Source organism: Periophthalmus magnuspinnatus, chromosome 21, assembly GCF_009829125.3.
Source record: "Periophthalmus magnuspinnatus isolate fPerMag1 chromosome 21, fPerMag1.2.pri, whole genome shotgun sequence".
NCBI lineage: Eukaryota > Metazoa > Chordata > Actinopteri > Gobiiformes > Gobiidae > Periophthalmus > Periophthalmus magnuspinnatus.
The window spans coordinates 20,871,095-20,891,963 of NC_047146.1; the positions used below are offsets into that span (position 1 = coordinate 20,871,095).

General features: G+C 37.4%; 2 protein-coding genes across 2 annotated transcripts in view; both read left to right on the forward strand.

The window, feature by feature from the left end:
- Positions 1 to 104: 104 nt before the first annotated feature.
- On the forward strand, positions 105 to 7,206 carry cnga4 (cyclic nucleotide gated channel subunit alpha 4; the record flags this gene model as incomplete). The annotated part of the gene is made up of 7 exons (XM_033986473.2): positions 105 to 253; positions 1,422 to 1,523; positions 2,498 to 2,604; positions 3,087 to 3,670; positions 4,577 to 4,822; positions 6,024 to 6,189; positions 6,479 to 7,206. Coding segments are annotated over exons 1-7 (2,082 nt in total), but the record flags the coding sequence as incomplete, so codon positions are not given.
- Positions 7,207 to 7,848: 642 nt separating this feature from the next.
- Positions 7,849 to 20,869, forward strand: part of trappc10 (trafficking protein particle complex subunit 10) — a 33,458-nt gene continuing 20,437 nt past the window's right edge. The window contains exons 1-3 of the mRNA XM_033986936.2: positions 7,849 to 8,033; positions 16,831 to 16,912; positions 17,622 to 17,757. Of these exons, the coding sequence (XP_033842827.1) occupies positions 7,973 to 8,033; positions 16,831 to 16,912; positions 17,622 to 17,757 (279 nt within the window). The 5' untranslated portion in view covers positions 7,849 to 7,972. The remainder of the gene's footprint in view (positions 8,034 to 16,830; positions 16,913 to 17,621; positions 17,758 to 20,869) is intronic.

Here is a 20,869-nt window from a genome sequence, read left to right on the forward strand (position 1 = left end):
ACTCCACTAACATGTAATGCAAGTCAGCCGGATGCACATAGTCATGTGAAGGTGGAAAAACTACGAAGAAAAGCGAAATTTAGGGTCTAAAATCAGGTCACAAGATGGATGATTTGGGTAATGTCACTGTCAAGAGTAACCAGTGGCAAAGGCTTTTGAACTGGCACAGAAGGAGGAGGGTGAATGTACAAGAGGAAGGAGAGAATCGGCCAGAAGAGCTAAGCAAAAAATCGGATCGGCTTGCAAAAATCAAGTAAGTAATTTATTGTTTTGATGTTGTGATTTTTCTTAAGATTCTCTAAAGAATTAAACTAAATATCTTGCTTTTTTGATGTATTTGGTCATAAATGTGTTTCTTACTTCATAGTGATGATTCTTAGATGACACCAGAGAAACAGAGAATCATGTTGTATAAACACTGGATTTTTACTAAAAGGTGTACAACATAACGTTTCTGATGGGGGTCCTACATTTGCTCATTTGCTGGTTTTTCTGAAATGTTCCACAGTATGGCATTAAAAATACACTGTCTGGCCAAATAAAGGCCACCAAAAAAAAGATCACACACTAATATTTGGTTGATCTGCCTTTAGCTTTGATTACAGCACACATTCGCTGTGGCATAGTTTCAACTTCGCTTCTACAATGTCACAAGATTTATTTCCATCCAGTGTTGCAATAATTTTTCATCAAGATCTTGCATTGATGATGGTCGAGTCTGACCTCTGCACAAAGCCTTCTCCAGCACATCCCAAAGATTCCAATGGGGTTAAGGTCTGGACTCTGTGGTGGACAATCCATGTGTGAAAATTATGTCTCATGCTCCTGAACCACTCTTTCACAATTTGAGCCCGATGGATCCTGGCATTGTCATCTTGGAATATGCCCGTGCCATCAGGGAAGAAACAATCCATTTATGGAATAACCTGGTCATTCAGTATATTCAGGTGTCAGCTGACCTCATTCTTTGAGCACAGACTGTTGCTGAACCTAGACCTGACTCGTAGGTATAGGCGCGTACCTATTTGCTTAGTTAAATCCAGATGGCGACTTTTTTTTTGGCCAAGCAGTGTATCTGTCCTGCATATTTCATTTTGGATGTTTTTATTGCTCAAAAATTCCTTCCTTCTCCACAATCTGACCTGTAACATGATAGTGCAACCTGCTTACCTGACAGAAGTTTAATATTTTACTGCGGAAGGTTCTAGCCAAACCAATAACATTTCCATGGAGACACGCAGGTGACAAACCCTCTACCACAAAGGATACATAGTTGACTTTAAATCCACAGTTTTTAGTATCTACACTGGCCAGGATGACTACTCCATTTGTGTACACATTTTTTTTTTTTTAAACAATATTAAGTTTTGCAATTAAAGTATTTAAGTTGAATATTATTGAATAATCCTTGTTGTTTCCAGTTGGAGAGACTGGGTAGTGGACCCCGCAGAGCAGTTTTACTATGTGTGGCTTCAGGTTATAATCTTCCCCATTGTCTACAACTGGGTCATCATTATTTTAAGGTAAAACATGTCAGCAACATTCAATATACATTTGCTCAATTACCACTCCACATTAAGGAATATTTCTAAGAGTCAAAAAAACGCTGTCATTTCAATATTAACTTGATTGTGCTTTTACTGTGAGATATTTATGATTGGTGTTCTAATTAAAAACAAAACTCTGAATACAATACAAAAAAGGCAACAAAATATTTATGGAAAATCTTCTTACTCCATGGGCAAGTCCAAAAGGATAGAACCAAGAATTAAATAAATAATTCTAAGACGGTCAAATCTCAAATTTTGAAAGACATTTTTGTAGAATATACAGTTTACAGTGAATCTCTATAAACATGTCTTTCAAGGGCCTATATTACGCATTCGTCTGATCTATAAATGTATAAAAATCTGTCAACTGGACAAAACATTATAAGAGTGAAGACGTGTCGCTGCTCATCCGAGCCATTTCTTCAGTTCTGGTCAGATTACTGGTGGACACGTTTTTCCAGTTGACAGATTTTATATTTTTCTGATCTGTTATAATGTTGTTTCCTCATCAATAATATACCTGGGATTGTATTTTGTTTCATTCACACATGTTTAACACACAAATCCTGCATACTTAGGCTGACTTCTTCTCTCAAACAGAAAACACTCTGTTCCACCTTGTGATGTCATCATGTGGCGATATGGGAAACACTCCACTGTCTTTTTAAAACAGAATCACTAGAATTATTTGGATAATTTCAGCCTAGAAATATCCAATCTCTACTAAACAAAACATAAAAGGTAACTGTTTGCACCACTACATGACATCACAGGGTGGAACAGAGCATTTTGATCTTTGGAGATGTAGACAGACTAATAATAAAGGGCTACTCAAACAACAAAAAACACAACTCCAGGTATTTGTTGATAAGGTAACAACATTCTGACATGGCTAAAAGCTCGCAGGAGTCAGTTTTGCATAATGTAGGACCTTTAAACTTCTTTAGGACCTGCTTCACCTCCATTGCGCTGAACTACCTGCCTGTGTGGTTGACCCTGGACTATCTGTCAGACATGATGTATGTAGCAGACATGGTCATCGCTCTGCGCACAGGTACAGTTTTATATTTTAAGTAAGAATGGGTGATGTATCATATGGGGTGATATTGTCCAATTTGTTTGATATCGGTTGATACTGATATTTGATACCAGTATTTTTTGGTGCTGCCCCATTCTCTGTGTGCCCATGTGTCATTTCCAGATTTGTCTTTTTAAGGTAAAAGTCAAAATAGAATATAGAGTGTTATGTTGCTCGCCTCTCCAAAGATCTGACCTCTAACCTGTGTCCCGTGGTGCCGTCACCTTCTTGCCTCCATGGAGATAGATGCATTTAATTCCACGCTGTAGAGCATTCAAGAAAAAGCACTAACATCACCATGGAGACAAGCAGGTGGCCCCCCTCCACCAGAAAAGTTACATAGTGCACCTTAAATTATGGTAAGAAAAAATAGGCAAACTTTTACAGCTTACAGAATGATTTATGTATATTTATGCCCCATCCCATATTTTGTAACTAACCCCATCTTGGTCTTTTAGGGTACTTGGAGCAGGGAATCCTCATCACAGAAAGGTCCAAACTGAAAAAACACTATCTCCACTCCAGGTTTTTCCTTCGGGACATTGTGTCTTTGCTCCCAACGGACTTCCTTTACTTTGCATTCGGGATTCAGACTCCTCTAGTCCGGATAAACCGACTTTTACGCACTCCACGCCTCAACGAAGCTTTGGATCGCATGGAAACAAGAACTTCCTATCCCAACACATTCCGAATTTCCAAATTAATGATCTATATTTTTGTACTTATTCACTGGAATGCTTGTCTATATTTTGCTCTTTCGAACTACATTGGATTTGGTAGTGATAGGTGGGTCTATCCAAACATCTCCAACCCAGTTTTTGCTTCAACACGTCGACAATATTTCTACTGTTTTTGGTTTTCGGCACAGATTTTCACTACAGTTGGGGATACTCCACTCCCCGACAGAGAGGAGGAGTACTTGTTTATGATAGCAGATCTGCTCATTGCGGTGCTCGTGTTTGCTTCCATTGTAGGAAATGTGGGAAACGTGATTTCAAGTCTAAGGGACAGGGACAATGTCTTCTTTCCAAATCATGAGCTGGTAAGATTGATTTATGTCATTGGAGTAGAGACAGTGGCTCTAGTGCAAACTGTTGTTGTGTTCTTAAGCAAGACACTTCACCCACATTGGCTAGTATGAATGTGATGAGTGAGTGTTTGTTGAAAGGTCTGATCGCTACCCTCGCTACCATCAGTCTATCCCAAGGCAGCTGAAGCTACAATAGAAAGTGTGAATGAATAATGTACTGTAAAGTGCTTTGGGCAGTATACACATCAAGCATATTATTAAAAACACAACACTTATAAAGGATGCAGTAACCTACAGGTATAAGATAAATAATGCTCTTAACATTTATAGCATGATACAATATAATAAAACCCACTTTACATTGCAGTATTCAATATTGCAACTGTAGCTTTAACCATCCTGGGGCTGGATAAGAGAGAAATCACTACATACAAATCAGTCAGCTGTATTTACTTAACAAACTTGTCACATTAATCTTATGGATTTAAGTCCTATAAACTGACGATAATCACATCTTTGAGAATGATAGCACCATTTTCTGAGACTATTTTGAAACCATAATCTTACTTTTGTTCATTTATGCTGGCAGAGAAGACATTGAACTTTGTGAAAAGTTTTTATTTCATGTGGATAGGATAAGTAATTACAGAGATCTAAGCCATAAACCAGGTCAACAAATCTGTTTAACAGTTAAACAGCAAAATTCACCACAGTATTCTGACCTGTCCAGTTTAAACCAGGGACTACAGAATGTTGTGATGTCACGTGAATGCAACCTATGAGACCAATTTTAAGTTCTGTTCCTTGATCTGGTCCTGGAGATATTTGAAAGGTCAAAAATTTGTGGAATATTTATGTACTGGTTAAATTGTAATTTCTATGTAAATTACTCATTCTATTTTTTCCTTGTGTGTTTAGGTGAAGGCGTACCTGCGCAGCCACCACATCAGTAAAGAGCTGAGGCAGAGGATAGACAACTGGTACCAGCACCTGCACATCAACAAGAAGATCATGAGAGAAAACGAGATCCTGCAGCAGCTGCCTCTGCACCTGCGCACAGAGATCGCTGTCAGTGTGCACCTGCCCACCCTGTCGAAAGTCACCATCTTCCAAAACTGTGAGACCAGTCTGCTAGAAGAGCTGGTGCTGAAATTAAACCCACAGGTGACGAGGGGCTGAGAGAGGGGGCTGAACAATTATGTGCAGAGATATCAAAGCCAACATTTGTGATTCATTCATTCTAATCAAGATTCAGTTCAGATTCCACATTTTAAGCATGTCCTGGAGCATTTTAGAGTAGACATGCACGCGTACATGTTTCTAGATCTTTTAAAGGTACACTATGTAACTTTTCTGGTGGAGGGTTCGCCATCTGCTTGTCTCCATGGAGATATTATTGCTTTGCCTTCCAAAGTATATCATTAAATTTATCTCTATCTTTATGGAGACAAGACGGTTGCCATCAGGTCAAGTTACTGGTCAGATCTGTTCACAGTAAGAATATATGCGTTTCACAGTATTTTTATTTATGTATTCATTTTTTTTTATAAATACAAGATAAATAAATGTAATGCCTCCATGGAGACAAGTAGATGACCCTCCAAAGGTTACACTGTCCACATTTAAATCAGTCTGTGGTGAAATATTCGTAGATTTGCCAAGACAAATGAACATTCTTCTTCTCTGTAGTGCCAGTAAATGACTAAAAATACTATCTATTGCTTTAATTCTCCAAAACTAATTCTGCATAATACTTAAAAATGTTTTACAAAAAAGTCTTAATATTTTCAAAGTTAAAATAAAAGCACAAAGTACTGTTTCATAGCTTCCTCTACAGCAGGGGTGTCAAACACATTTTTATCGAGGGCCACATCAGCAAAATAGCTGCTCTCAAAAGGCCAGATGTAAAATAAATCAAACAAATTTCATAACTTGTTAATTAACTGTTTCTGTATTTATTATTTATTCAAGTTACAAATATTCCATATGCTTTTTCCTAGATGTAAAAATATGGCTGTGTAACTGTGTATCTCCTGATAAATTGAGATCTTAAGACCATCATACCTTTTAATTTACCCTGTCGAGGACCACATAAAATGATGTGGAGGGCCACATTTGGCCCCCGGGCCTTCAGTTTGACACATGTGCTCTACAGGCACAAAGTATAAAGAAATCTCCCTTCCTGCATTTAATTAATAACAGTACAAACTGACAATAACATAACATTTTTATATTGGATGAACTCGAACTGTGAAATTAGGTGAAATGTTTAAAATGGTCATTAAACAAAATAACATATGACTAACTTTTCCAGTGTAGCTAATGATCATGACCTATGGTGCTTTTCAATGCTTTTGTCTCAAAGGTGTTCAGTCCTGGAGAGTACGTGTGCAGAAAAGGTGATGTGGGCCATGAGATGTACATCATTAAAGAGGGCAAACTGGCCGTAGTGGCAGACGATGGAGTCACTGAGTTTGCTGTTCTGAGTGAAGGGAACTTCTTTGGAGAAATCAGCATCCTCAATATCAAAGGTCAGGTCATTGTTTACAATGTATAGCAAAAGAGAAACATACCAAAAATGTTATATGACCAATAACCATAATATCTTTCAACACTTCTTTTTTATTTGATTTAATTTAAAGGTCATGTACCCAATTTTTCTCATGTATTCCCATGAGCAAATTTTGTCTTACCCCAACACAGTTATATTGTATAAGCAGCTCTTGAAGTCTGCATCTATTACAAAACGTTTTATTGTCTGAGAATCAGGAAGTTCATATGCTAGTAGTTGTTAGCATTAATTGTCCCATCTTATTTCAGGAAACAAATCTGGAAACCGTCGAACCGCCAACATCCGCAGCATCGGCTACTCTGACCTCTTCAGCCTGTCCAAAGAAGACCTGACAGATGTGCTTTCAGAGTTCCCTGCAGCAAAGCGCCACCTAGAAGAGAAAGGGCGCCAAATCCTCACCAAAATGGGCATGCTGGAGGAGAGTGCTGAAGGAGGGGAGGATGAGAAAGAAAAAGTGGAGACAAGAATCAAGCGATTACAGGAAAACTTGGAAATACTTCAAACTAAATTAGCAAGACTTATGGTTGAATTGGAGTCTAGTAATAGAAAACTGAAAGCAAGAGTTGAGCAGCTAGAATGGGAAGTTGCTACACTGGCAGTCCCAGATGATGCATTGGAAATTGAGGATGAGGAATTAGGACAAGGCAGAGGTGAAGGGGTGGGTGGAGAGATTGAACTACAAAGAGAGGAAGCAGAGGGAGAAGAGGAGATCGATGAAAATGGGAAAAAACAAGCGCAAAATCAAGATGGTGGCAGTGAAGACATGGCCAAAGAAGGGGATGGAGAAAGCACAAAAAGTACCAAAGAAAATGGAGAGGGTGTAGGGGAAGGAGGTAAGGAAGGAAGGAAGGAAGCAAGGAGTCAAGTGGAGGAAGCAGAGGAGAGGAAGGAGCGAGGAGATGCCAGACCGGGACCAGGAGACGGAGCAGAGATAGAGAGCAGGGAGAAGAGTAACACAGGGAATACAGAGGAGGAGAGAGGAGAGGGAGAGATAGAAGGGGAGAAAGAAGAGAGAAAAGAGGAGAAAGAGGAGTGATAGATTTTGAGGGGAGAGGGGAGAAGAGGGAGAACAGTGGTAGAGTTTGAGGGGAGAGGGCAGAGGAGAGAGAGCATTGATAGAGTTTGTTCCTATTACTGACTAAACTGCTTTGTAAATAAATTAGGTATTTTCTTTTACAAAATAAATGTTGCATACTGGAATAAAAAACTGTTGTTGTGTCACTAACCAACACAAACAGCACATTGTGTGAGTACATTGCTGCACTACAGTCTATATAATACATTTTGAGATTCTAATCATAGAGATTAGACTAATATGTTATAACTGAAAATTGTCAACGTTGTAATATTTATACTTGGATGTACAATTCCATGAAAGACCACAAGATGACACCCTCGCTCTATTCATAGCCAAGTAGACCTATAGTTTGACCTATTGTTTGCTTTATATAAGATGCAACTCCAAGATGGAGTATAATGTCTTACGACCTATTTTCTTACGCACCATGTATCAAGTTTGATTTAGTTAAGATCTAGGTGAAAATTAAAATAATAATAATATAAAAAAAAAAATAATAAAAAAAATAAAGAGGTTACCTTTAGTGACGCACAGGTGACGTACTTCCCGGAAGTGCAGTGGGGACACAGGCCCCATCGATTCAACACAACTGCAGAGATAAGCACTTACTAATAATAAAGCCGCGTTTGTATGTCATTTTCATGGATCGGCACCGCTAACACATATGGAGTGTCCAGAGGAAAAGCCGATCATCTACACCATGGAGAACAAACCGATCGTGACATGTGAGTTTGTGCTACATTTCTCCTGACAGCTAGCTCAGTGCATTAGCTTTCCTTTAGCCTTAGCCTGACGATACCGAGCTGAGGGCGCCGCTTCGGTTTCATGTGTCCCGTTCATCTGTGCATGTTAGAGCTGTCTTTTTTAACGTGCTTTCCCTCCTCACTTATGTCTCTATACCGCGGATAACACGGGTGTTAGCCTGTTAGCATCTTAACCACTGAGACTGACAGGCCGTGGACACGTCAAAGCAAGATGCTGCAGTTTGAGGAATGCCCTTAACGTTTCCATAGCTTGTCAATCTTATAATTCACTTTAATTTAAAATCTATTTCCTGATATTATTTTCGACTTGTTTGTAGGTTTTCATTCATAAATCCCGGGACGTCTCTGGAATCTTCCTAAGTGGTTTATTTTAAGACTTGAGGGGCCAGTCCAGTGTCCACTTAGCGCTAGTTCCATTTTTAGTTTCAGTTCACAGGTGCGTGTCTTTGCTGCGCTGTAACTCGCATAAAATGATCTAAATCTCATCTGTCAGGTGTGGCTTACAGCTGCAGGCCATGGCATTTCAGTAATAACAACATAATAATATCACAGAGAATATGTAGACTTGAATAGACAGTTGTTCATGAGAATCTAGTACAGTGATAACAGCACTATGGCTGAAAGATTTGGAAATATATCTAACTGATTTTTCTTACAAGCATTGTGATTATTTTTTTTTTTTTTAAATAATAAGATGTTCAAAGTTTTAAACCCATCCAGAAGAACTAGCAAAAAGACTGACAAACTAATACAAGAATTACATTTCATCTTTGTACAGTTCTAAACTACAGGGTTTGTAATTTTATACAGAGTAAAACAGGAGATTTAGTCATTTGTAGAGGATGAAATGAAAAATGTCAACTTTTGCGATTTGCTAATTGCATCCCTTCAAATTGCAATTTCTACAGATCTTTTGATTGATCTTGCAGCCCTACATAGCACTGTTGTCAAAGCCAATAAAGGGAAACCATGCATAGTTTTCTTGTTAGCTGAACCATGTAATGTCTAATCAAGTACAGTATTGTTAGTATAGTATAGCCTGCATACCACAACCACAATTGGGTGACCATCTAAAATAGCTGAAGTAGAGTTGAAGAGTTGTAGTTGAAGGCGGTGGCACATGCAAGGACTGATTTCTGACCTTCTAAGCTCATCCTATAATATCTGTATAACACCTTATGTTTGTCAGTTGTTGAGTAAACTTAATGGATATCATGCAGATGAAGGGAGGGAAAGTGCGTGATGTTAAGGTTTTGCCAGTCAACTTTTAAAGGTGTTCAAAGTCTGGCTTAAAATTACTTCTGTTATAAGTGGATTCCATTCTAGGACAGAACATCCTACGATCAACTTGTTCCTATGAGCGGCATATGAACTTCCTAAGAACAACGCACAGAGGCATAACTCATAAACCCATTAATTTTCTATATTTTTTAGCCTTCGGTCCACAGATTCGCAGATTTTTTTTTTATGTCATAAGCTTCAGATTTTTAAACATAGGAAATCTTCGAGATGTGTGAAAAGCTACATATTCTTATAACCCATCAGCTGAGGTTTGGGTTTGGAGGAAAGTAAACTCTACTGTTTTGCCATTAAGTTGGCCTTTAAGCTCTGACTATAGGCCGCTCTATCGAGAGCTTTCGGGGACCAAGCAACCAATGTGTGTTAAATCATTGGATAGGTTACATTTGTGCAACAGCAGCTGGATAATCTGTCATCATTCGAGCGCTTAGTTTTGGGCACAGATGTGTAATGTAGGTCAAGTGTATGAAGTTCTCGTGACAGCTGTGTGTCATCAAGATGTCCCCTGTTTTCTCATTTATTTCAATTTTCTCTTGTCGTTCTGTTTTGTTTGGTCCATGTAGCCACTGAAAACTCTGCTAAATCCCATTCATGCAGAAGCCTGATCTGTAAAAAGTGCACTAAACAGAATACATTCCGCAAAATATGTCAAAAGCTGTAAGATCTTGATTACAACTTGACAGCGCTTGAAGTTGTACACAAAGCGAACATACAGCAGCCGTGCCATAAAACGCACCAGTAGGACTGATGTAAAGATGCATTAGAAAATTAGAAAACCTGGACAGCGCACTTGAGATCAATGTAACGGCTTTGATTTTTCCAGAACGTGTTAACTTGTTATTGAGAATATAAAGGCAGCTGTGTAAACATCTTAAGAAGGAACACTTCCCTCCTCCATAACGTCTACATTTTCCAGAGTTTGTACGAACCTGGGAGATTTGTACGAGTGAATCATTCATACGATTCATTGTGCCCTAGGCTTAAAGTGCTGTGCATGACAACCAAAAGAGGAACAATTGGCCACTCTAATCACAATAAACAATAATATTCAAATACTATATGCCAATCACACAATAACCCAAAAGCATGCTATACCCCATAAACCCATTTTTAAATGTTCAAAATCTGTGAAGCATGAGCTGAAGTAAAAACAAATAGTCAATTGAAACGCGTAAGTACCTATAATAATGTAATAGATGTTACTGATCGGTACCTCTTCAGCTCATTACAATTTAGAGGCCTAATACTTTAATTGAGATGTAAATTGTGGCCTCCCTAAGTCTGTACTTTCCAAATAGTTCTAATTACTGTAAATTTTGGACTATCGAGTGCATCTGAATATAGGCAGCCCCAGCTAAAATTTAAAAGAAGATACATTTTGTACATATATAGGCTGCACTCACATATAAGCCACGTTACAAATATGTTGTAACTGTGACTGAAAATCGACAGTACAGCATCAACATGGGATGAACATACCTGCAGGTTTAGAGAATAAAACAGCACCAACACGGGCCATCTGCTTTTATTTCCTCTGAAAGCTTTTGTCGTGTTTTTACATTGACTAAGTTCTTCCCACTGATGCCTCCAACATCTCCATCGATTCATTGATGCCAAACTTACGTGCAGTGGCTCCATTTCCTTCTTTGATGCCAGATCGATTGCTTTTAACTTAAAAGCTGCTTCATAGGCATTTCTTTGTATTTTTCATGATGAGGGTGTTTGCATGATGCACAAAATGACAGTTAAAAATCAAAACTTGTGTATTCTTGAGCGCATAATATTTCCCCATGTCTGTCTCCCTTTTGTGTTTACTGGTAGAGTGCCCCCTAGTGGCCGTTAGCCAGTAAAAATCTGTAAATTAGCGGCGACGTTGTATAGGCCACAGGGTTCAAAGTGTGGGAAAACAGTAGCGGTTTATAGTCTGAACTACTGTACAGTACTACAGCTAACATCATAGTTTGAATCTTTCACAGGCTATTGGTGGGTTATAGATGACATCGCAACAACTTAGTATTAGATACAGATGGATGGCAAATAAAATGAATATTGTTAGAATGCTAATTTTTGTTGTACTGAAAACCACTAATCATTACATTGGTCTATTTTATCTACAGTTGAAACCAGAAATTTACATACACTATAAAAAGACACAAACATTTTTTTTCCTCACTGTCTGACATGAACATGACATGACATGATTTTTAAAGACAATTTTGCATTACTTTGTTTAAAGTCAGAAGTTTACATAGAGTAATTACTACGCCTTAAAACAGTTTGGGAGCACCCAGATGATGATGTCATGTCTTTGGAAGCTTCAGATACTTCTGATAGGTTTATTGACAATATTAAGCTAATTAGAGACACACCTGTAGATGTATTTTAAGGCACACCTGAAACATACTGCTTCTTTCTGTAACATCATGAGAAAGTCAAGCCAAGATATCAGGAACAGAACTGTGGACTTGCACAAGTCTGGTTCATCCTTGGGTGCAATTTCCAGGTGCCTGAAGGTACCATGATCATCTCTTCAAACAATTATATGTAAGTATAAACATCATGAGAATGTCCAGCCATCATATCACTCAGGAAGAAGATGAGTTGTATGTCCCAGAGATGAATGTGCTTTGGTCCAAAATGTGCATGTATTAAATCAAGAACAAAAGAAAAAGACCCTGTGAAGATGATGACTGAAGCTGGTAATAGTTTGTCATTATCTACAGTGAAACGAGGACTGCACCGACATGGGCTGAAAGGCCACTCTGCCAGGAAGAAGCCATTACTCTAAAAGAAACATTTAAAAAAATCCAGATTACAGTGTGTAAATGCACACAGGGGCAAAGACCTTAATTTTGGAGACATGTCCTCTGGTCTGACAGAAAAAAAAAATTGAACAGTTTGGCCATAATGAGCATCGTTGCGTTTGGAGAACGAAAAAGGGGGAAGCTTGCAAGCCTGAGAACACCATCCCAAGTGTGAAATACAGGGGTGTCAGCATCATATTGTGGGGCTGTTTTGCTGCAGGAGGGACTGGTTCACATCATAAAATGGACCAAAATTCCTGCCAACTATTGTGAGCAGCTTGTGGAAGGATATCCAAAATGTTTCATACAGTTTAAAGGCAATGTTAACAAATACTAATGAAATCTATGTAAACTTCTAACTTACTACTAATGAAAAAATGCACAACACAAATCCTCTTATTATTCTGGCATTTAGCAAATAGAAAAAAGTTCATGTCAGACAGTGAGAAAAAAGTGTATCTGTGCAGGGTTCTAGACTAACAATTTGAGTTGGGTTCATCGGTGCGCCTAGGATTTTCATTTGGGTTCACCAAAACCCACCACTTATTTAAGCCATCGTGATATATTGTTCTTAAATTGCCTCAACAATAAGGGCTAAATAAATAGCTTTTACGTGGATATATAATTCATACTTGATATATCACACTTATTAAAGAAAAAACAAAAAACAAATAATTTTACCAATAAGTTTAGTTTTTGAAGCAAGTATTTTTTTCATAGTTTTTTATTAGTCAGAGTGAGAGGTCTGTGCTTTTAAGGATCTTTAGATTCGTTACAGTACGTGCAGAGTGAGCCCTCAATTTCTATAGGTGATCTTTGAAGTTTTTTGCCATTTAACTGCATTTTCTTTTTCATTTTGTGTGACAGTAGCCCTGCTTGAGTAACTAAACACAGTGTGGGGGGTCTGCAGGTTTGATGATGCTGTTTAAATGCAAATACTGGAAGAAAAAATGGAAGAAAAAAGCCAAACTTATGACCTCTGTGGTGCATTCAGCTCTGTGCACCAGAGTGTGACCTGAGTGCATGGGCCTCAGCTCGTCGGCTGTAGCGGTCTGGTCGGAGAGGGCAGAGCGAGTGAATTAATGCTTTTTCTTTTAGTTGTCAATTCAATCAAAATTAAATTGAGTGTATTCTATACTATCTAATCTACATTTATAATGAGCAGAAGGGACACAGGAGAGGGCATGTGATGAGGATGTGTCAGGTGCGTTGGTGCGATCAAATTGGTCTCGCTCTGGAGCCCTGGTGTATCATGGTTGAGTGCTAATTGCTCTTTCGTCTTTGAGGTTGTGTCTTGTGATGTTGCTGAGAAAGTTGGTGCTACGTTTTAATTGTCGTTTTGCTAGGTAATAATTATAGAGCAGTGAAAACATTAAATAAATGCTTCCTCTTGCAGGCCAAGTATCATTGCACACAAAAAAGCTAAATTTTATATAAGAATCACTGCATTTCCTAAATAGTAGGCCTGTAGTTGATTAAAGAAATTCTTGGTGGACCAAAAACGTCCTGCTGTTCAATTAGTCTTCTGAAAAGTGTCCGTGGCAAAATCTCTCAAAGCTGTTTTGTATCTGACCCAAACTTGACTCACAAGACTACACTACACCTACGTGGAAGTTCATGCAAAAACAAATATTTATACAGAAACAAAGTACTAGGAAACAATGTATTTATATAAAGACAAATTACACTTTTGAATCAGGAGTTTAATCTGCCTTTTTTATATAAATACCAAAAAAATGAAATATTCAGCCAAAGCACTCATTTCTGCTATTTCCCCATATACATCCTTATAATCTAAATAAAATGACTAATTGCCCAATACTATACAATGTGATCTGGCATGTGTTTAAAGGTACAATATGAAACCTTGATGTTGGAGGGTCTGGCACCTGCTTGTCTCCATGTAGATGTCAATACTTTGCCTGGAATCTTCTAAAGTAGCTATAAATGCAACATACTAAATGTATCTTGCATTTATACAATTACAAGTGTTTCGCCGAGGCTACACGTCGACCGGGGCGCAACCGTTGGATTGGGACACGGCATATAAGTGGGCTCGCCTCTCCACAGATCTGACCTGTTACTTGGTCTGGTGGCATGCTCATGGATAGGAAAAATACATTGGTGCTTATTTAACATATTGAGGATTAAAAGGATATATAGCTAATCAAAACAACTAACATTAGCGCATATAGTCATTGTCCCATTTCAGATGTGTTAGAATATCAACCAAAACCATATACATCATATTTGAAGACTTATTGGCGTTTAACTTGCTCTAAAACTAATTTGTGGAGGTTCTTTTTTTGACCTATATCTCAAAGGGCCTGTCCTACCTCCACTACATGAACACACTGTTGACTTAAGAGTGCTACAACCAGACAATGTTTGACTTTGAGCAATAACAAACTGTACTGCAAATATTTTTAACTGATAGATTTAATAAAAGTCTTACTTGTGCTCAGGGACGGGACAATAAACAATGATGTCGTTTATCGTGATGAAAAAGGTACACAATACTAGACCTGTCATAACAAATTTTGAAGCATTACATATCGCTACAGAGAATACTGCGATAAACGGTAACACTGAAATTACTTTATGCCACTGTTTAAGATTGAAATCATGCAAGAAAATCCCAGTAAACCATTTTTAAATAGACTGTTTCATTAAAAGACATGAGCTGCAACAAATAAATAGCAGAATGTACCAATAATTAGCCATAAAAGAGACTTACTCACCGCTCCACAGCTGAAATATTATTGTATTATAACAAAAATACTCCCCAGTTTTGTGAAGAAAACAAAGTACTAAAAATTGAGGTCTAATATATATTGTTCCAGCTTTCATATATTGAACGATAAGTCGATAGTAATGATCGTATCAGGCCCACACAATAATGGTTGGGACATTTTATATAATCATATTAATCGCCAACAAAGATAATCCCCATTATATCACGAGAATGTGCAGAAAAAGTATTTATCCATAATGTTCTCTTCTAGATCATTGTTATATATTCAATCTTCTACAGCTAAAATGTTCTCGTATTGCAAAAAAATAACAAAAATTATCAAAAAAATATTGTTCCAGCTTTCATATAAGTTGATACGGTTATTATCTTGACAGGCCTAGTACTGTAAGAGTAGTTTAAATTTGGAATTATTCATTTCCGTAACATTTTTAAACTGTCAGCAACTTTAATAATTGTCGTAATGTAATTGTCACAACCATGATCATCGTCGCACCAAATTCGGCCCGTGGCTATACTTGCTCAAATTAGTATCTAGTTTCGATGTTAGATTTAGTATCGACTGGTATCTGATTTTCAATGCTTTTATCAAACATACTACTAACCCATGTAGTCTGTTGCTTGTTAAGGTTGTTAAGCTTTAAAATGAGAAAACGAGCGAAGGTAGAGTTTATGGCTGCGGCTCACCCACTGAGAGAGCTCTCAGGACTGCAGGGTTCAGTTGAGGTGCCCTTTCACTTTCACTGCTGCTTTTATTGTCTCTGCAGTGAACAGAAATAGGACCACAGTATAAAGCTTCTCACAGGACTGGCACTCACACTGTTAAACCAGGTCTCTCCTTTGTAATTTACAGGAGGACTGAAGACACATTGCCAAAAATACTGCAGAATGGGGCTGCATTTTTACGTTGTGCTGATAAAACCCAAAATGAAATTGTTCAGGAAAGGGATAATTTTATTTGTTTTTAATATAGATACTTATATAAATTAGTATCTAGTTTTGTTACTAGTTTTATTATCAATTAGTTTCTGATTTTGGAACATTTTTGACAACCCTCGAACATGATATTTCTTAGGGGACTTTAGGGGATCTATAAAAATCACAATCATTAGTGTTTTGTGTTTTCAGAGTAGTTATTAGATGTTGTTCCCGGATGCTTCTTGTAAGAAAATGTCATGTGCTTCTATAATAAGTTTGAACTTGAAAAATGTGCATGATTCTAATTTGAGTTCTTTTTTGTAATTTTGGTAATAGTTTAAACTGTTGTAACTTTTATGCAGCCAATACTTACTCATTAGACTAAACAAAGTTGTTTTGTACAATTTGAACAGTTTGAATCTACTCTTGCCTGAGTTGAACTTGACTCTGTGCAGGCCAATGCTCGTCCAAACAGAGGCAGAATATTAATAGTCTCCTCTTTCTTCTCTTCACATTTTGCGATAAAACTGTCTAATCATTTTAACAGTCTCTGCTGTGACATGGCCTGATTCTGCTCAGAGGGGCACCCTAAATCCAATGAGCAATTGAAACGGTCCTTTTTATGACATAGATCTGGCAGGGATGTTACACTATGGGGCACCAGTGGCAAAAATTGTAGTTGTGTCCTTAGGCAAGACGCTTCACCCTCCTTGCCTAGTATGAATGTGGTGTGTGTGTGTGAGTGCTGCTGGTGCAGATTGGCAGTCTCATCTGCCCCAGGGCAGCTGTGGCTACACTTACCACTAAGTGCGGAGTGAATCAATGATGCACAAAACTGTAAAGTGGAATTGTGAAAGCTCAATTTTTCTAATGCATTATTCTTGTTACTCGTGCTCTCACATTACAATACTACTGTTAAAAGTTTACCCTGTAAAAGATATTCTATTTCTTTTGCCTAAGTTTGTCCCTCTGTGCTTCCCATCAGGTGCTGGAGACCAGGCTCTGTTTACGTCCCTCTACACCACTCTGGCCCAGCAGCTGCCCCGAGAGCCCATGGAGTGGAGGAGGTCAGTCCCAACGCAAACCTGATTTGATATTTTTCAAAAAATTGAACTCTGCATTTTTGGGGACAGTAACATCCAAAGATTTGTAAAGGAACCAGCATTTTACATTTTTTCTTTATAGCTCATACTGGCACATGTATGTCTTTTTTTTGCAAGTTGCAAGTAGGTACAGAGCTGTGGGTGGAGATAGTGGATAGGTGAAAACTGAAATTTTCAGAGCACTTAAGCCTCAGTGCCAGACAACAGAGGATTACTCAAACATATGAGTCAGTTTAAATACAACTGTAAGTAAGCTTGAGTGAACAGTCATAGCTGTCATAACATGATTAAAAGCAATTTACAATTTTACATAATGTCCCCTTTAAAGAAATGTTGATTCATTATGGTCCATGGTTTTGCCATCATGATATTTTAACAAAAAGCTGACAAAACCAACCAACTTATGTCTACATTTTTGAAGAGTTTGCAATGGGATTTTTTGTTTTTTTTAACCAGTAAAATAAAGTATATAATAGCAGTATATTTACATTTTATTTACAATTTATTTCTTCCCAAGCTTGTTTCAAGCTTGTTTACTGCCTAAATTGTCAAATATTATTTAAATATAAACATGATCATTCTGTTTGTTATGAATTCTTTACCTTTTTGGCATTTAACATTATAATCCCTTCAGTCTTTTAAACCAATGGTTCTGTGTGCTATTTCTATGCAGGACTTACGGCCGCGCCCCCAAAATGATCCACCTGGAGGCCAACTTTGTGCAGTTCAAAGAGGAGCTTCTGCCTAAAGAAGGAAACAAGGCCTTGCTCACGTTTCCCTTTCTGCACATCTACTGGACCGACTGCTGCGTAAGGACTAAACACTGCAAAAACATTATCGTTCATTCAGATTTCATTAATTTAACCAAAATGAAATGGAGATGTAGATTCAGTCATTTGTCAGGGATCAACTTGGGCGTTTTTTTTTAATGGATTTGGCTTTTTTTTTAATAGCCAGCGCTCCTCCAGACCACATGCTTTTACTAACAGACTTTGTGAACTTTTAACACAGATATCTTCCTCCAGTGTCCTGGAGAATTGGCCAAAGACTATCTTAAATATGAACTAATACAAGAATCACATTTCACAACATGTTTGTACAGATCTAAACAACAATCCTGGCTGTTTTATGCCAAATAAAACAGTATTTAGTTGTGATGAAAATGATGGTACTTAAAAAAATGGGGCTGTGCAATTGGCAAATCGCAAAGGTTGCAGTCTAACATTTATTGAAATATTCTAGTGTTACTTTTTATGAACACATTATTAGGGATTAGGATGAGAAACGGAGCCCCAGGGCATCTGTGGCTTCAGTAGTAACTCAAAGGTAAATGCACTTGTTGAAGCATATTTGGGAAAAAAGTAGAAGTACAAACAGCAGTGACAGGAAGCGCAGCTTTGTCAGCACGTGATGCGTTTAAGGAAGTTCGTAAACTTGAGTCATGAGTTTTCCAGGGAACATTCTGATCTGTGTACTGTTCAGTTGGACTGTGCAAAGTTCACTGTTTGATCTAACACATAGAACATGTTTTAAATGTAAATGAGAGTTAGCCCATATTCAGCTTAACACTCTTTTGAGCTTTTAAACGTTGTGTCATTCAACATTCCTGTTAAATTAGTCACAATAATTGATTAATTGTGTTAACACCCGGCAGTTACAAAAATCACATAATTGAGATTCAAATATCATTTACATTAACACTAAGTTTTGGAATAATTTAATAATAGTCATTTGATTTCAATTTCGTCCCTTTGGGATGCTGCATATTCAGCCAATTTTCTTCATGTTTTTACACTCCATTCATTTGAATTTATATGCGCATTTAGTATTGACACTTTGTAAAGTATTGTTGAGTGTCATGAAAGATGGTGTTAAGTAATACAAATTGTTATTACAAAAAAGAAAATGTGTTTGTGCCAGCTTACAGGATTTCCAAATTGAAAATACATTTACCACCGAGCAAAACATCAATCATTATAAATGCCTATTCTTAGATTTACATTCATACTATCACTAATCTATTCATTGCATTTAACAAAATTTGTTTGATTTATTTACTGTCTCAGGCATTTCACTTCTGTATTGTGGTGAACCACAGCTTGAAGTGAATTTTGTTTTATTGTGCAACAGGACTTTAGAGCTGGTGGAGCTGTCACATAAGAACCTATACAATAAATCAGATCAAACCTCCACTGTGTTTGGTCCAAAAACAGAACTATTTCAGGGTAAGCATTTATTGGCACATACAAACTGTAAAGCTAACATTATCAGAGAATAATTAACGCGATGCATTTGTGGTACTATAAAGTATCAAATATCTGTTTCAGGATAGGTTTCAACCAACTTCCTACTAGAGCCAATGCAATGATAATTAGTCACATAACACGTTTGAATCAGTTATGACATGTTTTAATGAAATGAATGCTATTTTTAGTTCCTGCTGGTATCTGTTGATATTGGATATTGGCAGATTCTTACACTAATGTAGCTTTTTCAGTTCCAAAATTGATATCACTTGTTCAGCTGTGTCTCTCTAAATAAATATTTTTTATCAATTAAATTAAGTAACAATATTTTGCTTTTTTAACAAATTATCTTAAAATTATGCTTGGAAAAAAACTTGATGAACTACTTAGAAAAGCATGCATATTCTTAAAGGGACAATATGTAACTTTCTGGAGGTGGTACGTCATCTGCCTGATAAAAAAGAGAAACTTAAACTCATACTCATAGAACATTCTCTATGGAAACGAGAACCACCAGAACACCAGGGCAACTGTATGCACAACAAAATACAAAGACTACCCACCCTAAACTCTGGTCTGGAAAAATAATCTGTTAAAATAATTAATGAGGTCCATTTGGCCTTTAATAAACAAGCCACAGCCTCCTTAGTCACATCTAACTTAGTCAAATGAATTGTGTAGTGGAGCACACGGTAGCAACTCAGATTTCATGTCCTTGTAAACAGTGATACATGAGTTCATATGTTTCAGTCTGGTTTTATAAATAGATCAAAGCCTCTTCTCTGGCAGAGTCGTTAACACCTGTCTGTCACAGTCCACACATGACTCTGCTCTCAACACCCATCAACACAGAAGTAATTTAAACACATGGAGGAGTCTGTGTAGGGATAGTTAGGTCTCTTGTACATTAATTATTTTGTTTAGCAGTTTTATTTTTCCACTTTGGTTACTGTTTATTCACAAGAGCTACAAATGCATTTATATGAGTTAGGAATGGTGTCTGGTGAAAATTTAACTGGGAACCTTTTCTTTAATTTTTTTGTCATCTCCTCAATACATTTGGAATTGTTTCTTTTACCCTTTAGCTAGTCCTAATAGGGTTGTAAAAAGTATTGAAAACCAGATACTAGTCGATACTAAACTAGTATCCTAACTAGATACTAATTTAAGCAAGTATCAATGTTGAAAAAGAATCACATAACTGGATAAAATTTGCCTTTTCCTGAAGAGCTTTATCTTGAGTTTTATCTGAACTAGCTTTTTTATTTAGTATCAAAATTGAGTTTGATATTTTAGTATTGTGACAACACTAACTAACCTGCCGCGCTACTAACCTGCACTTCTGTTGTTGTTGGCACATCCAGTTAAATGGGAATCACATTAATTTGAATGCAGAATTTGAGAAGTCACGCAGCTTTATTATATTAAGTACTAAAAGTAGGTTGATTCATGTAAAATGTTCAGTGTCCAAAAGCACAAACAAGTGAACAATGCCCCTTTTTCTGAGAGGCTTGAAAATTGCTTTGACGTCTGTATAGAATATTCTGTTGAGATTGGTAGCTCTATGCAAAAATACATCTGGAAAGATTATGGCGGCACCTGTGGCAACTTGGGGAGTAAGATCAATTACCCAGAATAAAATAGATCCTTGTCAAACCTCCTGTTTCTTCTCTGT